Source organism: Pan paniscus, chromosome X (assembly GCF_029289425.2).
Source record: "Pan paniscus chromosome X, NHGRI_mPanPan1-v2.0_pri, whole genome shotgun sequence".
Taxonomy (NCBI): domain Eukaryota; kingdom Metazoa; phylum Chordata; class Mammalia; order Primates; family Hominidae; genus Pan; species Pan paniscus.
This window is the reverse complement of record NC_073272.2, coordinates 132,735,967-132,758,582: the sequence shown is the minus strand read 5'-3', so window position 1 is coordinate 132,758,582 and position 22,616 is coordinate 132,735,967. Positions and strand designations below refer to the sequence as shown.

General features: G+C 39.9%; 1 protein-coding gene across 1 annotated transcript in view; it reads left to right on the top strand.

Moving 5' to 3' along the window:
* GPC4 (glypican 4) overlaps window positions 1-22,616 on the top strand; it is a 114,543-nt gene that overhangs the window by 82,338 nt on the left and 9,589 nt on the right. Inside the window, exons 3-4 of the mRNA XM_003814499.6 lie at window positions 8,670-9,061; window positions 21,776-21,941. Coding sequence (XP_003814547.1) covers window positions 8,670-9,061; window positions 21,776-21,941 — 558 coding nt within the window. The remainder of the gene's footprint in view (window positions 1-8,669; window positions 9,062-21,775; window positions 21,942-22,616) is intronic.

Here is a 22,616-nt window from a genome sequence, read left to right as displayed (position 1 = left end):
TTGTTCATCACTGCCTGCTCTACTTCTATGTGTCTGTCTGTCCAGGCAAAGAACAGGGCTTAGTTGATCTAGCACTGACTCCAACCGATTGATTGAGAGAATTCCCTGTGCAGACAGGCTTCAGCCCTTTCTTGTTCATTGTCCACACCCATCGTCATCACCCTCTCTCGAAAGAATTAGCAGAGCAATGGAAACTCTTGTAATAAATATGACTCTAACAGCAAGGATGGTACATGGACACACCCTTTCTGCAGATAGATTTGGCAGTGTGTCAGCAGTTTTGAATATGTTCATACTCATTGATTTAGTAATTCCACTTCTGGATGTGCATCCCAAGGAAAGAAAGATCTGCATAAACACTTATGTACGATGTTAATAGGATGTTCATCACAGCATTATTTCTAGTGGTAGGAAATTGGAAATAAGCTTGCATGCCCCACAATGATTACCCTGTTCTCCGTCCATGTGGTGTCATTGTATGCAGCCATTAAAAATGATGCTTCTGCTGGGTGCAGTGGCTCACGCCTGTCATCCTAGCAGTTTGGGAGGCCAAAATGGGTGGATCACTTGAGGTCAGGAGTTTGAGACGAGCCTGGCCAACATGGTGAAACACCATCTCTACTAAAATACAAAAATTAGCCAGGTGTGGTGGTGCACGCCTGTAATCCCAGCTACTCGGGAGGCTGAGGCAGGAGACTCACTTGAACCAGAGAGGTGGAGATTGCAGTGATTTGAGATTGCACCACTGCACTCCAGCCTGGGTGACAGAGCAAGACTCTGTCTCGAAAAAAAAAATGATGCTTCTGAAGAAGTTTTAATCACATAGAAAATGCTAACCATATAGTGTTACATAAGAACACGGTGTAAATACATTTTATTTCAACCACGTAACAACATGTATTTCATAGGAAAAAGGGAGGAAGGAAATTTGATAAGCCATTGTTACTGTCTTTTAGCAGTGGGGATTATATTTATATTTTCTTCTTACCTGTCCATATTTTTCAAGTTGCTATAATGAGGAATACTTTTTAGGAAAAAAATTATATATTTCTTTATGAAAAATATGGAAACTGCTTTGGTGAAGTTTTAAAATAATGTTTTTCTTTTTATTAAGTATTACAGTGCTCACTGTAGAAAATTTGGAAAAGTAGAAAAATACATCAAATCCTCCAGTGGTTAAATAGAATGAAGGGAATAAAGGGAAATAAAGTTACTTTTGAAAGCATGAAGGTATATCACTTTTCTGATTATAAAATGTCACTGAAATATCTGGGGGAACAAAATCAAGAAAGATAGAATGAAAAAAATTATCCTTGATCCCCAGCACCCAACCGTCACTCTTGTATTTACCTAATCTTTTTGTGTACATAGATAATGCATATACATACATGCAAATTGGTATCATAATGATTTGCTATTTCATGTTCTGAATTTTTTTTTTTTTTTTTAGACAGTCTCACTCTGTTGGCCAGGCTGGAGTGCAGTGGCTCAATCTTGGCTCACTTCAGCCACTTCAAGTGATTCTCATGCCTCAGCCTCCCAAGTAGCTGTGATTAAAGGCGCATGCCACCACACCTGGCTAATTTTTGTATTTTTAGTAGAGACAGAGTTTCACCATATTGGTCAGGCTGGTCTCGAACTCCTGACCTCAGGTGATCTGCCCACCTTGGCCTCTCAAAGTGCTGGGATTACAGGCGTGAGCCACTGTGCCTGGCCTGATTTTTCTCTTGACATTAGATTATTAACAGATAGACTCTATTATGAGATGTGTGTTTGAAGCTATATGGTACCTCTCTGACTGATCCACATAGAGGTTAGTACATGGAACACTTGCAATGGCTCCTCCAGCTCCCTAGCTTACTTATACGTGTCTGAAACCTTCTCTGGGCATTTCCGAATGCACAGAACTCTGGGCATGCTAAAGCCAATTGCCTAGCTGGTACTGAGAGTGCCCTTAGTAGAAATGGAATGATGCCCAGCAAAAGGGACCTTACAATACTGAGCCTGTGTCCCTGGCCACATTAGCCAAAGATGGGGGCCATCAGTAAACATTGTATTTATTCCCTTGGAGCCTTAGCATTCAAAATGTGTTCACGAATAAAAGCAACTTTGGGAAGAAAGGCTGATCTTATTTTGGCAGAATCCCCTAGTACTCTGTGATATGCTAATAGCTCCTAATAAGAGCTATAGCTGGTGATTGGCCTGTCCACCAAGGAGCAGCCTGTTTTTTGTTTGTTTGTTTGTTTGTTTGTTTGCTTAGACTTAGGGTCTCACTCTGTTGCCCAGGCTGGAGTGCAGTGGTGTAATCATAGCTCACTGCAGCCTGAACTCCTGGGCTTAAGCGATTCTCCCATCTCAGCCTCCCTAGTAGCTAGGACTACAGGCATGCAGCACCATGCCTGGCTAAGTTTTTACATTTTTGTAGAGATGGGGTCTCACTTTTCAGGGTGGTCTAAAACTCCTAGCTTCAAGCAGTCCTCCCGCCTTGGGCTCCTAAAGTTTTGGGATTACAGGTGTGAGCTGCTGCACCTGGCCAAGGAGCAGCATATTGATTTGCTATCAATTGATAAACATAAGTTGAGTATATGATCTTTTGGTACACTAGCCTTAGCAGGCACTCTTTAGAAGAGTGAGATTATGCCGTGCTCTAGAAAAAATGCCTGTTTAAAAAACAAACAAAAAAACGTATGCAGACTTTATCAAAAAAGCAAAGCAGGAGGAGATAGTGATAAATCAAATTTCAGGCTGTCAGTAAAATGCTTGCTGCTTTTCCTTTTTTTCCTTACATTTTTATATGCTTATGTTTGCTGTTCTTCATTAATTACTTGATCTTAGGTGAAAGAGTCGATGGGTGTAACTCTTTAAATTTTCTTAGAAGTTTGAAAGGTATGATTTGTAGCATTTACAAGGAGGCTTCTTTTTTCAGCACTTCTGTTGATCTAGTAACTTAATGTTTGCATGCCACACCAGGGGTATGAAATACAGTATTTATAGTAAGAGAAAAATCAATCCTTATATGTAAAAGGCAGCTTCCTAATAATGTAAATACCAGGTGGTAATTTATAGCACCAAAAAAAATGGATCAAATGAAAAGGGCCCCAATCTCTTAAAGTTATGGGTTAATTCTAGAATGCATTAATCAATAGCCAGTTGATTGTTTATAAAGGAGTAACTAATGTGGCATTTAGTAGCAGAACTGGAGGTTCTTTGGCCTATTTCAAGAATTTTGAATGTTTATTTGATGCAAGACAAGTAGCTGGGGATAGAAGTTCCAGAAGTACATGATGTTCTTCTCTTTTTTAAAAGACAGGATATTTACATAGAAAACTTTTATATGGAAAAGTTTTGTCTTTTCACTCTAGTTTTTCCCATGTTAAATTAGTACTACTTGCATTTAGAATGATTAGATTTTAGAACTGGAAAGTACTTACACTTCCCTAGCTCAATCCTTATACCAAGTGGACTTCTGGCAAAGAAGGTAGTATGCAAATGAAATACATGGGTGGGGGGTGTTGACCTGCTGATTTATTCTTATTTTTTATATGTGTGTGGTGTGTGTATGGTATTCTCTTGTTTAATATAATGTAAGCTCTCTTCTCAAGGGTGAGGTTTCCCCATTCCCTATTTTTCACCCAGCAGTCACTCCCACCCTCATAGATGTCTGGGACGTTTCACAACCTTTAAAGGTAGAACCATTAAGCATTTCCCTTAGGATAAACAGTTCCCAATTTTATAAGGCCTTGCGTCTTCTTAGAAGACCTCCAGCAGCTTTGGCTTCATTTATGTCCCCTCAGATGGATAATGTTTGACTCCACTAGGAAAGATAAAAACCACTCTTTAAAGATTTTTTTAAAGGATTGTAGATACAAAGAAACTCTAAGAGTGACAACACTATCATCTCACATATTAGTAATAATGTTTATTTGTTGAGCATCTACTTTATGCCAAGCATTATCCATATGAGGTGAGTGATAATAGCCCCATTTTATGGATGGGATAAAAGAGGCTCAGAGAGATTAGGCCTTTTGCCCAAGCAAGGTCATACAGTCCCCAAATGAGAGATCTCCTGTTTTTCCCACTGTGTCCTCCTGCTTTAGATTCATAGCATGTTACAGTGTTTATTTCCATCCTGTGTTGAGTGGCCATTCATGAGCTCAAGGAGTAGCAGCTGCTTTATCTTTAGAACGTATATACTTAAGCCTTCAAACTGAAAATTGAAGGGGAAATAAACGCTGATCACAGACACTATATTTCAAATCCTTGCAAACCACCACCTCTCAAACTTTCTTTCAGACACCAGTAGCTTTACTTAAAACAGATTCCCTGAGCAGCATTTTTACATGAATACAAGCAATTGCTGCACAGATCTAACTTCCAATTTGCTTGGCTTTTGATCGTTGTGGAATCCTGGTTTACATTGCTCTTGGCTGGTTCTCTCTTAGTCACCAAGTGTATTGTAATTAGTTTCAGGCATAATGATTATGAGCAATGATTGCTAGGTGTCTAGGGCCTGTACAGCTCTTCTTCAGCAGTTAAGATCTGACCCTGATTCTGAGTTCTGAGAATGACTGAAAAAAAAAAAATGGAGATGAACATTGCAGCGATTACTGAAGTTGCTATTGATGGCTGTGGACCAGGATCTGAATGGCTAATTTATGCTTCATTCCTCATTGTAGAAGTAAATGTCATGGAAATAGAAAGGAGGATTGGGGATGTGAATGAATTATGCAAGAACATGCGAGCTGCTAGTTTAATAGGAGGAACAGATGCAAAAGGATTTTTTCTCCTTCTTTCTAATAGCAAATTATTATGCTTTGGTTGATATTGTACCTAATTGCTATGGATTTTAGAATTTAAATTATGTCTGCCATCCTTATGAGGTCCCTTTGAGGCAAAAGGCATAGGTAGAATAGTCCCAAGCAACAGGGCTAGTAAGAATCCATCTAAAAAGAAATGAGTCTGGGTCTTCTGGATCCCCTGATTTTTGTCTGGTTGACTCTCATAGATTAAATATATGAATATTTAGGAACTTTTTGTATGTAATGAGGGATTAACAATTTTATAGATGTTTAAAAAAATCTCTGGTATTCTCATAAAACCGTATGTGGAGAGTGGCAGTGTATGGTAAAGGTGAATTGGATGGGGGAAATTTGTCTTACCAGAAATTTTCATTATGGTCTGATTGTGCAGGAAGAAGGTTAAGATGCATGGCAAAACACCATGTGCTTTGATTTGAGCCCATAAGAGCCACTCAGTACATACTTGTCAAATTGCATACCCATTTGGAGAAATTATGACGTTTTAACTCGTTATTATCAGTTTTATAGAATTTCTCAAGCATTTATTAACCATATGCTCACCCAAATGGTCTTCATATTTGCAACTTATATAGCCACATTAAAGAGTCTTTTAAAATGTGAAGGAAAGAAAATAAATTTTCTGAATGATGAAATGAATTAGGATTTAGTATGTATATAGCACCAATCTAGGCTCTTAAAGTACACGCTAGCATAAACACACACACACACACACACACACACACACACACACACTAAAACTTTCCTGGACAGAATGTGAGTCATGGAAACCAAAGTATGGTCCATGGTGGGTGTTGGACAGGGGCATGTCAGTTTCAAATCATTCTCCTCTTCATTAGGCCATTTCTCTTGTACTCCAAAGTAGCTATGTTATATATGGCTGCATCCACCCATAAGCTCTTGACCTGAATGAGGAACTCCAAGATTGATAATATTTTACTTTTTCTGTAAAGTGTTCAGTTCAGTGATTTAGTGTTTGTTTGACTTGCAGCACTTTGTCAAAAGGCTAAACTTTGACATTTATTAGAAGTTTTAAATTAAAACTAAGCTTGAAATGTCACACCGCACCTCACCCCACCCCTAAAAACCAACATGACTCTAGGTGACGTTCCTTAAAAATGCAAGTGAGTTTTGAGAATTACTTACTAAATGAGTCTGAAAGCACAACTCAAGTAATTCTGAATGTCCAATTTCTGCTGATATGTGCCAATTTTATGAGCAATATAATAAAAATTCAATATAAGGAAGGACATGTGGTAGCTGTTGGAATCCACTCTTTTTGGTCATGAAATATTAATAGCACTGGATTGACACACAAGGCTTGCATATTGTTCTCAATGATGGCAAAGCTTTGTTTTTCCAATATGTGATAGCTATGTGTGCAACACACTGGTCATATAATAACGCAACCCACGTGTGCCTTTTATGCCCTCCATGAGCAATCACCACTTGGCAAGGATGCTAGCAAAATTCAAGCATGGTGTGGGACATGGACCAGATGGCATTTAAGGTCCCTTCTCAACTTTGAACTCTAGAAAAGTACTGCGTACATTTAATCATCTATGTTAACACTTACTTGAGAGAGTTCCACACAAGAAAATTTGTCCCCAAGACAAAAAAGTCATTCCTAGGAATGCAATAAATTTATTTAAAAACACAATTCATTGGAAAGACATTTTCTCTTAATTAAAACATTAATGCTTGTCCTGACTGCTTCATACTCAACACAGCCCCTGAGTTGTTGGTGATTGCAACTGATAGGTGAAATGGGAGAAGTTTCAGCAGCTAGAGCAGTTGTTTTCCAACTTTAGGGTATATCAGAATCACAGATAGCTGAAAATTTTGGCCTGTCCACCAAGCCATTTGGCCTGTGGACAAGTCAGTTGGCTAGCTGGTGCTGAGAGTGCCCATAGTAAAAATGGAATGATGCCCAGCAAAAGGGACCCTCCAGGGTTTCTGATTCAGTAAGTCTGTGGTGGGGCCGAGAATTTGCATTTATAGCAAGTGTCCAGGTGATGCTGATCCTGGTGGTCCCAGGCCCACACTTTGAGAACCACTCAGGGGATTTTGGAGAAAATAAAAGGCCATCCCAGGTAGCTGATTGGTATGCTTCTTATATTGTTCACCTAACTCTTTGTGCAGTTTCTGCCCTCTCACTTTCAGGGAGAGAGCTTTGGTAAAAATGTCAGGCTGCACACTTGTAATGGGGATGAGTTGACCTGCCTATTTGTTTACTATGCAGAGGAAGTCCATTTCCCTTTCTTTCTCTGAAGAAAGCCCAGTAAATAAAAGGCAAGCAATAGTAGGGAAAAGAACTAGATAAAAGGAAAAGGAGAGAAGCAAAGAAAAAAAAAAAAAAACACAAGCCATACCTACAATGTTTGAAAAGCTGGAACCAGGGAGGACTGTGGACTTCATCCTCAGGCCTCAAGGAATAACTAAGTGATGAGTTAGGGGCTGAGAGACATAGGTATAGAATCTCTTGGCATGTCAGGAGAGTCACACACATATATCTCCCTGCAAAAGTATTCAGTTTCCTCAGTCCAGGTTTTGAAAAGCTATTTGGTATTAGTGGCCAGTCTCTGAGTTGCCCACCCAATGTGAGAAGAGAATGGTTTTGTAGAACTATTGCATTTTGATAAGCTCACCAATGTTCTGGCTTTGAAGTAGGTGTCATATTTTCTTTTCTGTTCCATATTTACTCAGAGGCAGTTTCTTATTTGATGTGGTCCTTATATTTTGCTTTGGTATTTGTTATATTTCCTGCTTATAAACTTGATATCATGAGGTGTTTATTTTTATACCAGGCAAGAGATTCTTTAAGAATGATTAATGTTACAAACACACTTTTGGCTTGTTTTTTCATTGAAGTTCCTGAGGAAAGCTTCAGAAGAAAACTAGTTTGCCATTTGTAGTTAAGAGATTAAAATCTCTAACACTTAGGCTGTGGCTGTATGGTGGCCAAAAAGTAAATCTGAAATAACCAGGTATTCTCATTTACATTTTTCAGTTTTTTTATGTTGTCTCATAAATATGCTGTATTTATTATTAAGTCCATTATGCATGTGCTCTCTCTCTCTCTCTGTCTCTCTCACACACACACACACACTCACACACACACTATCAGAAGGAACATTGAAAAGAGTCTCATGATGTTATTGTATAAATCCTTTAGAAACCCAGGATCAAGCTGGATACTCCCAATTTGTACTACTGTCACAGAGAAACACCCAGGAACTTATTTTCAGAAAACTTATGTGCTTGCTTGTAGGGGTGTTTGATTATGTTTTTTGGCCTCAACCATTTTCCAGGCAGCTATAGTGCATGATCATATAGATAAGTGAAAAGGAGAAATGAAAAAAAAATTCAGGCCCAAGTAAAATAACGACTTTTGAAAACACTTGTCCTGCTCTTAGGTTACAATTAGAAGGCATGGTTAACTTTGGCTTAGATTCTTAAGTAAAAAGTTGAGGGAAATCTCATGTTTTAGACTTCATGTGCACATTTTTTCCAGTTTTTCTTTATTCACCTATGACAGAGAGAAAGTGAGAGAGAGAATGAGAGCATGTGTGTATTGTACTGACTCCTGAGAAGCTGTTGGTTTAAATTTTCATTTTTTTCCTCTCTCTCACACCTATGTAAGTGACTTTGTGACACAGCTTTCCTTTCATTGGCAAATGATCTGAGATGCCACATTCCCCAAAAGAAATTCACCCTATATACAAACACGTTTTCCAATTTAATTGTGTTTTTTTTTTCCAGTTTTCAAATTTACTGGAAAAGCAGTTATTTAAACACTGACAACTCTCGTTTTTCCTTTTTTTTTTTTTTTTTTTTTGGTGTTGGTTTCAGAATTCTTCAAAGAACTACTTGAAAATGCAGAGAAATCCCTGAATGATATGTTTGTGAAGACATATGGCCATTTATACATGCAAAATTCTGAGCTATTTAAAGATCTCTTCGTAGAGTTGAAACGTTACTACGTGGTGGGAAATGTGAACCTGGAAGAAATGCTAAATGACTTCTGGGCTCGCCTCCTGGAGCGGATGTTCCGCCTGGTGAACTCCCAGTACCACTTTACAGATGAGTATCTGGAATGTGTGAGCAAGTATACGGAGCAGCTGAAGCCCTTCGGAGATGTCCCTCGCAAATTGAAGCTCCAGGTTACTCGTGCTTTTGTAGCAGCCCGTACTTTTGCTCAAGGCTTAGCGGTTGCGGGAGATGTCGTGAGCAAGGTCTCCGTGGTAAGTACTCCTTGTCTTCTCTGTTTTGTTTTTGTTTTGTTTTGTTTCATGTTAAAAGAACGTTTGGGAAAGGTAGAAAAATAAATCACCAAAATTCTGTTGGTTCAATAGCAGCCTTTTCTTCCTCTCTTACCTCTTCTCTCCCACACACTGTCCTTACACATGTACATTTTAGAGTTACTAAACAATACTGTGATCAGAATCTTCACCTATCATTATTATTGTGGGGTTTTTTTTGTAGCTATTCTTAGAAGGGGGAATATATATTTACTCAGGAATCTTAATTTTTAAAGTGGGTTAATACTGCCATACCCATTTTAGCTCTTATTCTACTTCCTTTCTGCACAAACAAACATACACACACAGGCTCCACATTTGGTTGTTTTGTGTGACTGTCAGCCTACTAGTCATAGTCTAGGAAAGCATTTAATCTCTGTGAGCATATGTTTCCTTGTTAGAAAGTGTACTCAGAGCTCTTTGGAAGACAGGTTTCTACGACAATTAGTGTGGACTACACTGCTGTTGACTCATGACTCTGCAGAATTACAAATACAGAAAGTGAAATTGTAGTATGTGATCAGGAGCTGATGAAATGAACCTGTTTCCTCATTGGGAAATTCAGCGAATTGGACTAGATAGACTATGTTCTTTTTTTTGGGAGGTGGGGACAGGGTCTTGTTCTGCTGCCCAGGCCAGAGTGCAGTGGCAGGATCTCGGCTCACTTGCAACCTCCACCTCCGGGGCTCAAGCAATTCTCCTGCCTCAGCCTCCCTAGTAGCTGGGATTACAGGCGTGTGCCAGCACGCCTGGCTAATTTTTTGTATTTGTAGTAGAGACGGGGTTTCACCATGTTGTTCAGGCTGGTCTTGAACTCCTGGCCTCAAATGATTCACCTGTCTTGGCCTCTCAGAGTGCTGGGATTACAGGTGAGAGCCACCATGCCTGGCCGATAGACTCTGTTCTTGAGCAGGATATTGCTTTAGGGGCCTCATTGAGCAGAAGAAACAGAGAAGGAAGTCTTTTGTGGGTGAGACCGTGCAACTGTGCCTTTATCTCCCAGTTCCACCAGAGAATCTTTGCTTTCTTTGACTTCACACAGTAGGGATCTGAGCAAGATTTCAAGGGGAAAGGGGTTCCACTGCTCCTTCACTGCCACTCCCCTCCCCCAAATGAAATCTGAAAACTTCTTGAGGACCCTACCACCTCTACCTTTCCATAAGTCAATACCAGGGAAGAAACATAAATATACTGGGGCAAAGTGATCTTTGCAAGGCTGATCTTAGTGCTGTCAACTTTAGGCCCTCAAAGGGAAAGCCAAATTGTAGGCCATTGCTAAAAAGCCTGGATGCACAACAGCAGATTCTGCCGAGGCCATTTGGTTGTTTTGAGGACTGGAAGAATGGACAGCATAAAAACTGGACAGCACTACAAACATGAAAATAGACACCTGATTGCCTCTCACAGTTTATCTACAGTTAGGGTGACCATATAATTTTTTATCCAAACAGGACACTTACTGTCTAAATCAGGAGGTGCTTATTAACAAATTATTCACAGAAAACAGGTGTCACTTTTTTTTTTTTTTTGATAGAGTCTCACTCTGTCGCCCAGGCTTGAGTGCAGTGGCGAGATCTCTGCTCACTGCAACCTCCACTTCCCAGGCTCAGACGACAACAGGTGTCACTATTTTTTTTTTTTTTTTGGAATCTCGCTCTGTCACCCAGGCTTGAGTGCAGTGGCGAGATCTCTGCTCACTGCAACCTCCACCTCCCAGGCTCAGACGATTCTCCTGCCTCAGCCTCCCTAGTAGCTGGGATTACAGGCATGTGCCACCACACTCAGCTAATTTTTGTATTTTTAGTAGAGATGGGGTTTCACCATGTTGGCCAGGCTGGTCTTGAACTCCTGACCTCAGGTGATCTGACTGCCTCTGCCTCCCAAAGTGCTGGGATTACAGGCATGAGCCACCGTGCTGGCCAGGTGTCACTAATTGTTAGTAAGCAACCAGGACTGTCGTGGACTGGCCAGGATACACGGGTCACTCTAGTTGGAGAGAAAACTTATATTCACCAGAGTGAGGATAAAGATTCTAAAGAATGGTTTATTATGAAAAATAGGTGCTCATGGGATTTTTCATATTAGAATTGGGTGATAATAAGGATTAGTTGATTGATTGCATTCATTATGTTGTTTGTTCTCTCATCTCCAGGCCATAAACTGTCAGGAAACAATTCTTTCTAGTATGTTTTTGTTCACTCCTTCTTTGATATTTTCATCGTAAATTGCAAATATTTATTGGGGCATATGAGGGTGGAGTTGAGGGTAAGTGGGGAGATGATTGTTATAATTAAAGGAATAATATCTGATTCTTGAACTTCTGCCAACCCCAGCAACCATTATTAATCTTGGACATACTTTTGTCAGAGTCCCTAAAACAGTGCACAGTGAATCAGATCAAAGTTATTTGCATTGTGGTACACCCAGCACATTTGCCCTCCTTCAACAATTCCTCATGTTCATCCTCCACTGAAAAGGCAGAAAGACACTGCTGTGTGATTTGGACATCTGTGCATGCATGTGCATGTGCATGTACACTTGTGCCAAAGAGAAAGAGAGTCAAGAGCCCTTTGCTAGTTTGAAAAGTACTTTCTTTATGTTAACCCTCTCCCCTTCCTTTGAGTTTCAGTGTTGATTCTTGGAGAAAAAGGGCCAGACAGCAGACTCAAGCCTGCTTTGGTGTTAGCCTCACTTTGCAAGGTTGGAGCTATTTTAGAGAACTGAACCTACAAACATGGATGGGGAGGGTAGCCAAACTGAGAAGTTTAGAGACAATTGATTGCAGGTTAGAGGATTGAAGGCTAGAAAAGGCTTGCCTTTGTTCTGCGTCTCCCTACCTCCCAGGTTACGGGGAAGTAAGCAGTTGTGCCTTCCCTGTGTTGCATTCTTCTGGACGTCGTTCTCAGAATTAACCATGGGAAACCAAGAAGCTTGACTTTGATATTTAAGATTCAGACACCCTTACTTATGCAACAAAGGTATGTGACCCAATGTGAAATAGTCACAATCACTTTTTCTTTCTCCTTTCTTTTTTAAAAGAGGCAGGATCTTGCTCTTTCACCCAGGCTGGAGCGCAGTGGCACAATCATAGCTCACTGCAGCCTCCATCTCCTGGGCTCCAGCAATCCTCCTGCCTCAGCCTCCTGAGTGAGTAGCTGGGACCACAGGCATGCGCCATCATGCCTGGGTAATTTTTGGGTTTTTGTTGTTGTTGTTGGTTGGTTGTTTGTTTTTTGTAGAGACAGAGTCGCGCTGTGTTGCTCAGGCTGGTCTTGAACTCCTGGCCTCAAGCGATCCTCCCACCTCAGCTTCCCAAAGCACTGGGATTACAGACAATCACTTTCTGATGTTGCTTTTGGTGTGAATTTTTCTTAATAGAAAGAAAAAGATCCCCTGTCTACCTTAGTATTGTTAAATTCTTTGAGAAATTTACTTTTTTTTTTTTTTTTTTGAGACAGAGTTTTGCTCTTGCTGCCCAGGCTGGAGTGCAATGGCGCAATCTCAACTCACTGCAACCTCCATCTCCTGGGTTCAAGCAATTCTCCTGCCTCAGCCTCCCAAGTAGCTGGGATTACAGGCATGCGCCCATACCTGACTAATTTTGTATTTTTAGTAGAGATGGGGTTTCTCCATGTTGGTCAGGCTAGTCTTGAACTCCCAACCTCAGGTGATTCGCCCACCTCGGCCTCCCAAAGTGCTGGAATTATAGGCATGAGCCACCACATCTGGCCTTGAGAAATTTACTTTCTAAATATAACCCTAACAATTTTTGTTTTTAGACTTGATCTCTATTCTATTGTCATTGTATTCTCATGTTAGCCTAAGAGATAATTGTGTAGTTGTATGGGAAGACCGTGAATAGGAGCAATATGCCTGAATTTACATAGAGTGAAACATAACTTGCCAATTGTTTAGCTGAAAATAAAGTTTTGTCGCTACTTTAAGTATTGTGGTCACAATTGGGAATGCCTAAAAAAGACAATGTTTTTGCTTTACAACTGAGCTTCTAAATTTAAGGACTGACTTGAAATCAAATCCTTTAATTAAATTAATTATATTATCTAAATGAATAAAACATATAGGCATCAAGTCAGTTTCTAAAGGCGCTGAAACAAGAATTCTATAAATATCTACCATCTGTGGAATGCATCTGCATACAAGCATGCAAGGCATACTTGCATACCTGAGAAAATATTTATTACATTAATTTTTGGAGTATGACAGCCAGTTAAAAAATTTGAGATACAGTGGTATTGGAAAGACAATAAAGGATCTGGCTATCAAAAACAGTTCAAAATGAACATGTTGAAAAATTCATTTGATTAATTTATAAATAAGATTCTCTACCAGTTTGGATACCCAAGTAATGTTTTTTATATATATGGGTTCCCACCTCTGCTAACTCCTGCCCAAGAAGCACAGTTTGCAGGTGGATCTAGAACAACCCAAGAAATGAACATTTCTTCTTTTGGTGCCCAATAATATTAATTGCTTCGGGCCTGAAAAAAAGACCTTTCAAAGTAAGGGATGTGTTCCCTAATTGAAGAGAGCCACCTCATCAGCCACCTCGTCTACAAAGAGGTCTTTCTTTCTTTCTTTCTTTCTTTCTTTTTTTTTTTTTTTTTTTTTTTTTTTTGACATAGGGTCTTGCTCTGTCACCCAGGCTGGAGTGCAGTGGCATGATCATGGCTCACTGCAGCCTCAATCTCTGGGACTGAAGCAATCCTCCTGCCTCAGCCTCCCAAATAGCTAGCACTACAGGCACATGCCACCACACCCAGCTAATTTTTTATTTTTTGTAGAGATGGGGGTCTCGTTATGTTGCCCAGGCTGGTCTCGAATTCCTGGGCTCAAGTGATCCTCTCACCTTAGCTTCCCAAAGTGCTGGGATTACAGGCATAAGCCACTGCGCCCGGCCTACAAAGAGGTCTTTAAAGTGAAATATGAAAAGCATCATGGTCTTGTTTGCATACTTAGAGATGTTCCCACTTTCTCTTCGTGAGTGGATGTCCAGTTTACTTTTGCAGCAAAGGGGTTGCAGTTAAAAGTTGAGCAATGATTTGATTATCACTGAACCTTTGCAAGGCCATTAGCACCAGCAAGCTTAAGTTACTTCAAGAGAAAGACACTTCATAGTTGAAGTACACTTGCCTTGCTTTTGTTTTTTCTGGGCCCACATCTCCAGTGATTTCAGCTCACTCCATTGAGCTTTACAATTCAAACTTCCCAAAAGTCCCTTTAATTAGTAACAGGTGGTTCAAGAGTACCCTCGTACTACACATCTTTGTATTACTTATTCCATCGTTATTTGTCATGGTTCATGATACATTTCTTATTTACCTGCTTGTAGCAGCAGTTTTGCCTGGAAGGATGAAGTCTGTTGTGGTCTTTCAGAAATGCACAAGTGGTTACATGCATCATGAAAATTAATAGCTCCTATGCCAAAGAGAGTTGCATTCTCATGGTTTCAGTTAACACTGACATAATGGGACTATGTCTACACCTACACCCCACCCCAAACTACAGAAGCTATAATTAGAAATCAGTGCCTCACCATTGGGATGTCTAAATGACTGTCCTGCCTTGAAAACAATTTTCATTGCTCCCTCTTTATTTCTATTTGCCTTAGTTTTGCATCTCCCCACCTCCCAGGTTAAGGGGATGTAAGCAGTTGTGCCTTCCCCGTGTTGCATTCTTCTGGACATCATTCTCAGAATTAACTGTGGGAAACCAAGAAGCCTACAAGAGTATTAAACAAACTATTTTACCACTTCCCAAAATCATTATAAATACAAATTTAAAAAATAGTCAATACAAAAAGCTTTTAAGAAGCAAAGTGTAGACACATATTCAACTCTCAATATTCTTTTTCACTCACAATATTAAAATCTAGAATTGCAAAGAGGAAGATGGGACTCAAGCTATGGAGTGGGGAAGGGGTGAGGATGGTAGGAGTACAGGAGGTGTCAAATTGAATAAATTGAGTTTACATACTCACAAAACAAAAATAGAGCCCTTTTCAAGGGGGTTGACTTATAAGTGTTAACTGAGTCTAATCATTTGAAACAAAGACAAGACACATTTCAAGTATTTATGAAGCTTCAATTTAATCTACAACATCTCCAGAAATATTCCTGACTGAATATTTTGTTATGCTTTTTAGATTTTGTTATTAGAGGAATCATTAGGAACTTCTCATCCTCCTTTCTTTGTGTATATGCATTGAATTCAAAACTGGTTAGGAAATTGTTGAAGAAACTCATCACATCCCATGGCAAGTGTGGGTTCCCTATCACTCTTACCGTAATTCTGGGAATAGTTCTGTTATTTCTATTGGGTGCTTTTGTTACCAAGCAACAGATAAAATCTAGACCTTTTCTGCTTGCTTGCTACTATTGGCTGTGCAAAAAACAAAAACAAAAAAATAGTGCAATGAATGTATGTTAGGAGGTGAAATAAACTAAAAGGAATTGCATTTCTAGCTTCAGTACAGCGTGTTGACTGTCATCACTGTGTAATGTGGCTTAAGGCTCGTTCTGAATTACTGAAATGAAATCCAGGCTGTGTGAAGAGTTCTGTTCCAGCATTTTTTTTTTTTTTCAGGCTGCTTGCAGTAGTTTTTAATGTGGTGTTTGGAAAATGCAGGTTATTGGGTAGAAAGTCTCAATGTATATGAAAAGAGTCTTTGCAGAAAAGGCTTTTTATAGCAGATATGGCATGCAGATGTCATGATAAATGTATATATCCTGAGGAAGGCAGGAATGAGTATTTTTAAAAGAGTTTTAATAAGTTGAGAAGGAAATGAGGCATCTTCCCCCCCACATACACACTGGCTTTTATCATGAAACATAGATTGGCTCCTAAAATCTTAAATTTTAAGGTACCTCCTACAGTTACCTTATCATTAAGAAAGACCTCTGTCAGTCTTGAAGGATTTTATAGGCTTGGAAATTTGGTATCAATGTATTGTCATTATGGGTCAATAACTCAGATTGATTTTGATATATGAGTTAATATGGAAGTACTCAGTCCAGATGATATTCCCTTTCTATCATACCACCCCACAAAAGCAAATGAAGCAAACCTAATTCTTATGTAAATAATGTAGAAATCTTTTTATTTTTATGCACATTACGTCCCGTTTTATAGTAGGAATTGATCATCTCTGCTACATTAGCTATATTTCTTTCAAAACATTAAAATTGGTAAAATATGTAATTGTTTTCTGGTTGGTTTTGTTCAAGTGAACTTTTTTCTCTTCACATCCAGCAGTGTTTTCTTGAGCCTTTGAATTCTTTGTGAGCAGGGACTGATGAGTAATACACATATATTCATATCATTTTTCTCACCTGCGGCACCTTGAATAGTTCTAAATACATAGCACTGGCTCAGTAAGTCATTACTGTTTTACTAAACAATGTTATCTCATCCAAGTATCTAGTGAGATATTGCTCCATGTAGAACAGTTGCATCCTAAATTACCCTCCAACATAAAAATTGATTCATTTGGTCAATAAACATTGAAAACTGAAAATTGTCACTAGAAAACATCCAGCTCCATAGTGGAGTGTACATTGTACATGGAGATACTGTACTAGTTCTAGGAGCTCTGGTGAAAGGATTAGGCTTATGTACTGCCATCAAGGTTCCTATAGTCTGTTACTCAAAAGAAGCCATTTAGGTACATATCATGGAAGTCAAGTACACCTACTCTGGAACCAGATTGCCTAGATTCAAATCCTGGTTTGGCCATTTACTGGAAGACCTTGTGTGAGTCCCTTAATCTCTTTGGGGCTCCACTTCCTCATCTGTGAAATGAGATAATACTCATGTGATTATTTTGAGGCTTAAATGAGTTAATACATGTAGAGTACTGAGAATAGAACCTGGCACATACTAAATACTGTGTAAATGTATCATAGAAACCAATAAAATCCAGTAAAATCTATCAGTAGTAACTCTGCCATAGAACAGAAAAATTTTCTCTTGAATCTTGACATCAAAACCCTCATGACCACAAAACCATAAAAGCTAAATAAGCATTTTCTTTAAGAGATCATTAAACCATTCTTTTTATTTAAAGGGGGAAGGGAGGAGTGTACAGTTTTTCTTTTCCCATTTCTTCATATGATTTTAATAAATAACTATTAAATCATTAAGAGAGGTCTGAAAAATGTGACTTTCGTAAAAAGTAGTCATAACTCCTACCCCTGCTCTTACCCCAGCCCCAAGGATTCTGGAACTTACTAATATCTAGGCTCAACCAACCCTTCTAAATAAAAGAAAAAAACATATCAAATGTTAGTCAAGAGCTGTGCCCCAAGGTAGCAATCAAATTGAACAATTTAAGTGGCACACCATGCCATGCCATGGAGAATAAATACATAACTGAAGATTAAAGGAAGACCTTTTCGTTAATCCCTGTGTGGCATGATCTACTGCTTGGTTTTGGGTCTTACGGAATAAATCTACTTCAGCAAATAAGTTTTGGAAGACTCAAAAGAAGTAATTGATTTTGAGGGTTACCAGGGAGTAGAATGTTGAATGAACTTGAATTTCTATTCAAAATGAGTAAAGCCCCAGAACAAAGTCTGACTTAGTCCACTGTTATGTTTGCTTAAGGGTGAAAGATTTGCCCCTAATAGTGTGGAGAGACCATTGAGAGCTAATGAAAGAGCCCCCAGCAGTGCCTGGTATATTACCATGTGACAGTAAGTGCCACCACTGGATCCAGAAGATCTTGGACTTTCACCAGAAGCTCCACGAGAGAACTTAAATTAAAGTTGCAGATTGAACATGCCAAATCTGAAAATTTAAGATCCGAAATGCTCTAAATCTGAAACTTTTTGAATACCAACCTGATGCTTAAAGAAATGCTCACTGGAGCATTTCAGATTTTGGGTGTTCGGTTTAGGGATGCTCAAACCATAATTATAATGCAAATATTCCAAAATCCAAAAAAAAAAAAAAAAACCCAAACACTTCTTGTCCCAAGCACTTTTGATAAAGGCTACTCAACATGTGCCATATACTGTGTAGCTTTTTCTTCCATGGTGGTGGCATACTTTTGGCTCTTAAAGACTCCAAAAGAGAGGCAACCATTTTGTTTACTCACTAGGGTAGTCCAGAGTCCTTGACACTCTGGGCTCACTGTTCTGAGCCTGGGCAGGTCGACAAGGGTGGGGACCAAAGGCCTGGGCAGTGCTAGCATTATTGCTGTTTCTTCTAGGGGGATGAGACTTTGCAGGGGAGACCTGTTTCTTTAGGTCTCGTGACTGTTTTAAAACTCTTCCCTTTATATTAGGGCCTCATCCCACTAAAACGGATTTGCTTCCCAGATTCTGAATTCCCTTCATGTGAAATAGTGCATGGTGGTCTGACTAGTGGTTATGAGACAAAAGACAGATTTTTTTTCCTAACTTTGATATTTTATATGTCCTTTCTCTTTCCATTTTTCTTATAACTTCCTCATCTCTCTTTTCAGTTCTGGTATTATTTAGTGTTTCCCTAGCATGTTGTAGCTGAGTTGCCTGTGACCATTTTTAGTAGTTACACAACAAATCATGTACAGAGCATGAGCCAGCACTTAGCCAAATAATGAAATGGAAGAACTCTGCCAAACTCAGCATCATAATTTCCCTTAATAAAACTCTACTGTGTCATTTAGTTTGGTCTCTTTTTAAAACTTGAGCCTCCATCAGCCTATTTTAGGGGAGGGTACTACAAGGTCTGTTGCATAAATGATTTGACTTGCAATTGAACTAAGAATACAATGAACCACTTCCTAGAGTTATTTTTTAAAAGAATGAGAAAGGACTTCTTTGAAAAAAGAAGTGTTTTCTGAATATAACTATTTTGGGTCTAAAATTTTTGCTCATTTCCTAAAGTCCTGTACCACATTGGAATTGCTTTGTATTTTGTAGAACAGGTTTTGTATTCTAATATAGAAATTCTTAACTTGCCTTGTTACCTAAATTCAAATGCATTCCAGAATAATCCCTGGCACATAGTAGGTGCTCAGTAACTATTTGTTGACCCCTTAGCTTTCTACGTTTCTTCTTACGAGGGCATTGTCTCCTCTTAAGCATAATATTCAACAAATGCCACGTGCTATTCAGTGATTTTTCATTTCATAGCCACTTGCATAACTTTTACCTCTTTAAAATCTAGCCATTTTGCAGTCTCATCAATGTGGAACCCAACTAAAACTAAAGTAGGAAATAACCAGTGCCTAAGATTACAGTTTCCTGTCATCTGGCAGGGAAACGTGATACATCTGGGAAATCTTTTCATCACAAATGCTTGATAAGGTATAGTACTGGAATCCGATGTTGTGAGGTGACTGTCAGCAAGTTGCTTAATCTCTTTGGCTTTGGCTTGGTTTTTCTTATCTATCAAATGTGAGAGCAACACTCAGTGATCTCTCTGGTCCCTTCCAACTCTAAGACTTCTGTGATCCTATGCTTCTCAGGCCACCTCCCCTCTCCAGTCCTGTTTGCTCCTTTACAAAAGGAGAGGGGGACATGTAGGGAAGTCTTAACAATCTGTGACTTTAAAGGAATGAACTTTTAGCTGTCCAGCAAATCTGGCTATCCAGAAAAGGCCATTCCTCCAGGGTATATTGGTTAGCCAAAATTTTACTGTACATTAATACATAGTTAGGACTAATTTAGTGCCTAGGAAAACATTTGGGAATGGTTAAAACTGTGGAAAAATCTTAATTCTTGGTAGGGCAGCGTATACAATTACCATTTTATTGTTACACGTATTCCCCCCTTTTAGGCTAGAGCCTTGTTTGGGATGAGGGGAATGGATGTGCGCATGCATCACGTAGGAGCCTGACTGATTTTTTTCTCCTGACACCACTAATCCCCTGTTCCTGTTCCTAAGGGCACTGCTGATAAGTGATATCCAAAGTAACACTCCAGAGCAGGTGAAGTGCATTGCCGGGCTGCCCTGCATCCCAGCATCTCTTCCCTGTGGTGGTATCTGCCTCCAAAAGTCTGTGTTAGCAGAACTGGTGGGTACTTACACAGAAGAATGCACTAATCCTCTGATACTGACTCCAAAAGAGGAGGGTGGGGCAGAGAGAATGAGGAGACAGGAACTTTTAATTAGCTGCTAGAATGCTATACCTAGCCCCAATCCTTTCTAAGCATTGAGGAAAACAAGTGACCGGATGGAATCAGCTCTTCTACACCCCAAATAATTTCACTTTATAAAACTAGATGAAATGAAGTCCCATTTCTCTGGAGAGGACAGCCAGCCCAATCTGACTTGGGTAATGTTTCTGTCTTTCTTCCTTTCCTTCCTCACAAACTTCCAGTCGTAGCCCCATGTGTCCTGCCATATGGTGTCCCTGTTTGTTTGTTTGTTTCTCCTTTCTTCCTTTCTTTCTTTTTCTTTCTTCCTTTCCTTTCCTTCTTCCTTTCTTCCTTTCTTTCTTTCTTTTGAGACAGAGTCTCACTCTGTCACACAGGCTGGAGTGTAGTGGTGAGATCTCGGCTCACTGCAACCTCCGTCTCCCAGGTTCAAGCAATTCTCCTGCCTCAGCCTCCTGAGTAGCTGGGACTACAGGCACACACCACCATGCCCGGCTAATTTTTGTATTTTTAGTAGAAACGGGGTTTCACCATGCTGGCAAGGCTGGTCTCGAACTCCTGACCTCGTGATCCGCCCACTTCGGCCTCCCAAAATGCTGAGATTACAGGCGTGAGCCACCGTGCCTGGCAACTGGTATCCCAGTTTCTGCCTGATGTTTAAGCCCCTCTAAATTCTGGCCACACGCATACTCCTGTGCACCTGACCTTATTTCCCGCAATTCCCCAACCCCATTCTGAGATGCAGTGATATGTCCTGTACTCTCCTACAGGTTTTGTTCATTTCATTGAACTTAACTCAGGATGCTCTCCCTTTGTTTGACCACTTAAGTCCAGCCCCTTTCTCGAAAATTTAACCAAAGCCCCACCTCTTTCATCAAGTGTTCTGTGAACACTCTGTGCTTTAGTACTCCCAAGCCTTGGAAAACCTTCACACACCCCCTAAGTTTAAGATTACTCATATTCTGCCTTGTAGAATATATTAACTTTGCCTTCTGCACAGCTCTTGGCACAAAACAGAAGACACCGTAGGTACCCTTCTAAACCTTAATTTGGGGTTAGGGTTCAAAGGACAGCCTTGTAGTCAATGTAATGCAGAAGAAGATGTGCTTCTGTTCCAGTCTGGCAAAGACAAACACTGATGGTTGAGGCTATTAGCAGGACGTGCATGGTGGGCACATGAAGATAGTCTCCTCCACTGCATTTCATGGCTCACCCTGCATAGTTATTTGTAAAAGGATTTTGAGATAATTGAGCAATTTATGTGTGTGTGAGAGAGAGACTCCAGGAGGGAAGGGGGTGGGGGAGGAATGGGTGTTTACAGGGTGGGAGTTGGTGCACCTTGTTTGTTTCGGGTCATCTCCCTCCTCTCCCCTGTCCCAACATGTATCTTTTATCTAATCTATGTCTTCAGGAGGCAGTCCAGACTTACTAATTGTGATCAATCACAACTCATTCTTAAGTTCATGGCCAAGCCTTCAGTGTCAATGTGATAGAAGCAATTTCTGTCTCTATTTTAGCCCCGCCACTACTGTCTTTTTTTCTTTTCACACATTAGGTAAACCCCACAGCCCAGTGTACCCATGCCCTGTTGAAGATGATCTACTGCTCCCACTGCCGGGGTCTCGTGACTGTGAAGCCATGTTACAACTACTGCTCAAACATCATGAGAGGCTGTTTGGCCAACCAAGGGGATCTCGATTTTGAATGGAACAATTTCATAGGTGAGCAAGTGGTTAACATATTCGTGTTGCTGGAGATAGCTTAGCTTCCAGTCACAAGGAATGTTGTAATTGGCAGCTATGAAATTTGTTTGTTTAAGTGTTAGTTATTTAGTGTTTGTCAGAATCCTGACTATGCTCAACTACTTTGAGAATAGTAAAAACATTACTGCAAGTGAATGTTCCCTCAAACTAATGGTGGCATTTCTGAAGGTAATAGATACAGTGGCTGCCAGGTTTTAATAATGAGAAAATGCCTTTTTCTTGGAGACAGAGTCTCTTTCTGTCACCTAGGCTGGAGTATAGCAGCACAATCATAGCTCTATGTAACCTGAAACTCCTGGGTTCAAGCAATCCTCTCACCCTCAGCCCCCCAAAAGCCCTGGGATTATAGGCATGAGCCACTCCCTGAGAAAGTGTCTTTTTGATATTTCCCGCCTGAAAGTCAGTTGTGTTTATGATTATAGGCTTGTATCCATGTAAATGCTGGAGTACAGTCCTCATGGAGTTGTAAAAGTGGCTTTTAAAATGTTATATCTATTACACTGCAACTAAATCTTCTGCAAACCGGCCAGATACGCATTTGTTATTTGGATCAGGTGAAATCTGATTGAGAAATTCAGGGATTCTGTTTCTGTACACCATTTAGCAGTAGTAGTCTGCTCTGGTGAGAGTGGA